Below are 5,345 nucleotides of genomic sequence, written 5' to 3' on the forward strand. Positions count from 1 at the left end.
GGGATATTGTTTTTTCATTCGGCGCTGCGCGACTTCAATACGGAGGTAGCAATACCGGAATTATGATGATTCGTACCTACTTGCCTAGCTGACAATCCTCCGGTTACTGAATCTTATCCATTTACGTTACTGAATAGCTTTTTCTGAATTTCAACTGACCTCTAACGAAGCAAACAACACAAGCGAAAACTGTCAACAGACTGCGGTTTGAGAGATTTTTTTCTGGAAAGCTCGCAGCAGCTTGCAATGCAAGCTATGTAATATTGCATAGATTTAACGGCATTTAGCATAATTTGATGTAATATTTTGTATTATTTGAAACCTACATGATGTGCAGCATTTCAAATGTATTCAAATACCACAAAGGGTGGGTAAATATCTGTTGTTTTTACGTACTCCAAAAATCAGTTTTGTCAATCAGATTTTCCGATGAGTGACGTAGAAATGCGTTTATATGACGCAAAAATACGTCAAATCCATATTTACATATACTTTTTAGGTACGTTTCGATAACTTACGCCACGGCATATTAATATTTTTTTTGCTGTGTAGGTTACTGCTTGTTATATTGCGTCCTCCGTGATCCTCGCGCTGATTCATATACAGTACAACAACTGGTAAGAAGCAGGGTAATTAGAAGACGTGTATTCTAAGTACTAAGCACTTTATACTATGTTTAGCTCATAATCGTTTGCCAAGGCTCTGTCGCCGATACAATACGAGAGGGAACGAAAGGGAACTAAACGTAAGTAATTCCAGATTATGCGAAACTCGCAATTGAAATAATAAACTTGTCCAGTGCGGCCCCCAATATGTTAACTAGGGGTTCTCAAACAGACTCATACGAAGCACCCATATGTAGTTATTAACTTTGTATTATTAAATCTATTTCCACTTTCTCAGGAAAATTATATTCTCTTCAAAAAACGGATCCACAAGTAATTTAATTTCCGTACCAGAGAATCACAATTTCGGAAAATTTCCTTATCGTTGGACTGAATCCAACAGTATATAATTTTCGTTTAGTTCCCTTTCGTTTCTCGTATTGTATCGGCGACAGAGCCTTGGCAAACGATTATGAGCAGTAATAGCACGACAGCTATGTGTGGATTCACCGAAGAAGAGAACGTGATTCGCTTGCAAAAAAGCCTAAAAGGGAAAGCTTACGAAGCTGTGAAATGCCGACTAATGTTCCCTGGAAATGTTCCTGGGATTCTTGAAACGCTGAAGATGATGTTTGGACAACCCGAGGCGATCGTACATTCGCTTATTGAAAAGATAGTTTCTCTTCCATCTATTCGAGAAGACAAGCTTGAAACGTTAGTCGACTTTGCGGTGAGCGTTCAAAATTTTTGCGCGACGGTTGAAATGTGTGGCCTTCAAGATTATATGTATAATATTACACTTCTACACCAGCTTGTTTGTAAACTACCACCATCTACGAAATTAAGTTGGGGCCAACACAAAAGGACCCTACCAATGGTCAACCTGGCGACATTTAGTGGTTGGATTTACTCTTTAGCTGAGGCAGCAAGCTCCGTCACACCTCTAACTTCATATCAACTGACAAAGCAAACTAAACCCGAAAGTCGAGGAGCAAAGAAATGTGCAACTTATTTGAATACTCATTCCGAGACATCATCACACGAAGAAGACGAGATCAGTTCCCCCAGAAAATCATATGCCCCACCGATACACGACGAATGTCCGATCTGCAAAGGGAATTGTAAGTCGGCGGATAAGTGCAAGCGTTTCTTGGAGCTCACCAGGGACTCTAGATGGGCTATAGTTCGAGAATTTGGACTATGTCGGACTTGTTTACGTCGACACAAAGGTGTGTGCCGAGCAAAACCGTGTGGTAAAAATGGTTGTACGTTCAGACACAACGAATTGTTACACAATGAACAAAAGGAAACTCCTCTAGCTGTAACTGAAAGTGAAACTCAATCTGAAGGAACAGGTGGCCCCAAGCAAGGATGCAACATGCATAACACGAAAACGAGCACCGTATTGTTTCGCTATCTGCCTGTAGTTCTAAAAAGGACACAAGCGAATAATTCGCACCTATGCCTTTCTAGATGAAGGAGCGGAATCAACACTAATCAACCAGGATCTTGCAGAGGAATTAGAACTAGATGGTCCCCTTGATCCGCTGTGCTTGGGATGGACAGGAGGAATGGAGCGCTTTGAAAATAATTCGCGGATTGTGAATCTACACATCGCAGGACCCGAAAATGAAGAGAAGCTGTTTGCACTAGATGGAGTGAGGACCGTCGAAAATCTCGCATTGCCTTCACAAACGATGGACATAAATGAGCTCTCTAAATTGTACCCACACATCCGAGGACTTCCAATAAATTCTTACCAAGACGTCAGTCCACGAATCTTGATTGGCATGAAACACATTCAATTGAGCATGGTACGGAAATGTAGAGAAGGAAACCTGAATCAACCAATTGCGGCGAAATCCTTGTTGGGATGGACAGTCTGCGGAGGAAATGGATCCAACCCAAGCAAACTTCCCGGTACACTTTTCATATCTGCCCTTGTAACAAACAGTCAGATGACAGACTTCACAAGGCGATGAAAGAGTATTTCTCTTTGGACTGCCTAGGTGTTCAAAGGCCAAACCAATCACTTCTTTCTACTGAAGATCAACGGGCTCTATCCCTTCTCCAGTCCCTAACTCTTCTTCGGGGAGATCATTATGAGACAGGTCTACTCTGGCGTAATGACGATGTCCGTCTGCCAGATAGCCGGAATATGGCTTTGCGTCAGTACCACTGTCTTGAAAAACGCCTATCTAAAGACCCAGAGCTGGCACAGGTTCTCGAACAAAAAATCACAGACTACATAAACAAAGGATACATACGGAAGCTTTCCCAAAAGGAAATTGATCAGCACTCCGCCCGCACTTGGTATCTGCCCATATTTGCGGTGACGAATATAAATAAACCGGGAAAGGTAAGATTGGTGTGGGATGCGGCAGCTACCGCCTTCGGCAAGTCACTCAATTCTGCTTTGCTCAAGGGTCCAGATCAAACGTGCTCTCTATTTGCAATTTTGCTCAGATTTAGAGAAGGACGCATCGGACTAACCGGGGATATACGAGAGATGTTCCACCAGGTGCTAATCAGGGAAGCAGATCAAACTAGCCAGCGATTCTTCTGGAAAGAAAGTACAGGTGAGATAGGGGTTTACGCTATGCGGGTCATGACCTTTGGTGCGTGCTGCTCCCCCAGTAGTGCGCAGTTCGTTAAAAACATGAACGCAGAACGGTTCAGAGAACGATCTCCGGCGGCATATGAAGCTATAACGAAGTCCCATTACGTCGACGACATGTTGATAAGCGTAGATTCCGAAGAAGAAGCTATTCAACTAGCAAATGAAGTGAAAAACATTAATGCAGCAGGAGGATTTGAGATCAGAAATTGGATAAGCAATTCTACCCTAGTTCTTGCAACACTCAACGAATCAACCACTGAAGAGAAATGCCTTGATCTAGCATCCGAAATGTTAACTGAGAAAGTATTGGGAATGTGGTGGAACACAGCATCCGACGTATTCACGTACAAGGTAGGATGGGATCGATACGACAGCGCTTTGCTACTAGGTCAGCGATTCTCTACGAAACGGGAAGTTCTTCAAGTACTGATGACAATATATGATCCCATCGGCTTGATTGCTCATTTTCTCGCATTTTTGAAAGTCATCCTTCAAGAAATATTGCGATCTGGTACTCTATGGGATGAAACCATCACCGAGGAAGCGTTCTGCAAATGGCGTCTTTGGTTGAAAGTTCTCCCACAGGTAGAAAATGTTAAAATACCCCGATGCCGAGATAAAATAGCTCAGATGAAGGAAATGAAATTCAGTTGCACACATTTGTTGATGCCAGCGAAAATGCAATGGCAGCCCTTGTCATGCTAAGAATCATCAAAGCGAGGGAAATCGAATGCTCCTTAGTTACTGCCAAAACACGGGTAGCTCCGATAAAATTCACGTCCACTCCCAGGTTGGAGCTTGAAGCTGCAATGATCGGAGCAAGATTAGCTCGAACAGTCAGTGATTCACTTTCTCTACAACCTACAACAAAGTATTACTGGTCTGATTTGTGCGACGTGCTTTGTTGGCTAAATTCGGATCACCGGAGATGTACTCAGTTCGTTGCCTACTGTGTCAGTGAAATACTCGAGTCAACGGAAGCAAGTGAGTGGCGATGGATACCTACCAAGCAGAATGTCGCGGACGATGCCACAAAATGGGATTTATTACCGAATTTATCTCCAGATGGCCGCTGGTTCAAAGGGCCTGATTTCCTCTGGCAAGAGGAAAATCTATGGCCGCAACAATTGTTCGACCGTGTTCAGACCGTCGTGTTCGACCGTCAACGAACTTCGTCCCTCGTTTGTAGCAGTGCATCAAACGCTAGAACCAGTCATCTGTGTTGAAAACTACTCCAGCTGGTGCAAACTAGTCAGAATTGTCGCCTACGTCCAACGTTTCTTGAAAAAATTCCAACTTAAGCACTTAACCAAGTCGCCAATAATAAAAGAATGTTTGTCCAGTGATGAGCTTCGCATGGCAGAAAACTACCTATTGAGTCAAGCTTAGCGGGCAGGATATTCGGATGAGTTCGATATTCTCCAACGGGTCAAACGTAATCCGTGCTCGACAGAGACAATTCCAAGTACCAGCTCCCTCTACCAACTTGCACCATAGATGGATAACCATGGAGTTATGAGAATAAAAACACGTATTGATGCATGTCAACATGCTACTGACAACGCAAAGAACCCCATCATTCTTCCTTGATACCATTACACCACCACCCTTCTTATAAAATATTATCATGAAAAATACCGCCACTTAAATCAAGAAACTGTTGTGTAATCCGACAGAAGTATAGAATTCCACGTCTGCGAGTATGTCTTGCTCAAGTAAGGAAATCATGCCAGCGCTGCAAGAACGACCGGGCTATCCCACAGCCTCCGATCATGGCCGACCTCCCGCCGGCACGTCTAGCCGCATTTACACGTCCATTTACATATGTAGGCGTGGATTATTTTGGTCCAATTGAAACTGTAGTAGGTCGACGAGTAGAGAAGCGCTGGGGAATGCTGGTGACCTGTTTGACAATACGCGCAGTACACATCGAAGTTGTAAACTCACTAACTACGAGCTCTTGCATCATGGCACTTCGCAACTTTATTGCACGTAGGGGCACACCGCGAAAAATTTACAGCGATCGCGGGACGAACTTCATCGGCACAAATCGCGAATTAAAGGAAGTAGAGAAGACGCTGGGTCATGAAGAGCTAATGAAGGAGTTCGTCAGTGCAGAG

General features: G+C 43.6%; 1 protein-coding gene across 1 annotated transcript; it reads left to right on the plus strand.

The window, feature by feature from the left end:
- Window positions 1-2,763: 2,763 nt before the first annotated feature.
- On the plus strand, window positions 2,764-4,614 carry LOC134209075 (uncharacterized). Its single transcript, XM_062685055.1, has 2 exons — window positions 2,764-3,576; window positions 4,291-4,614. The coding sequence occupies exons 1-2, from the start codon at window positions 2,764-2,766 to the stop codon at window positions 4,612-4,614; spliced, it is 1,137 nt and encodes a 378-aa protein (XP_062541039.1).
- The last annotated feature ends 731 nt before the right edge of the window (window positions 4,615-5,345 follow it).

The sequence above is a fragment of the Armigeres subalbatus genome, chromosome 2 (assembly GCF_024139115.2).
Source record: "Armigeres subalbatus isolate Guangzhou_Male chromosome 2, GZ_Asu_2, whole genome shotgun sequence".
Taxonomy (NCBI): Eukaryota; Metazoa; Arthropoda; class Insecta; order Diptera; family Culicidae; genus Armigeres; species Armigeres subalbatus.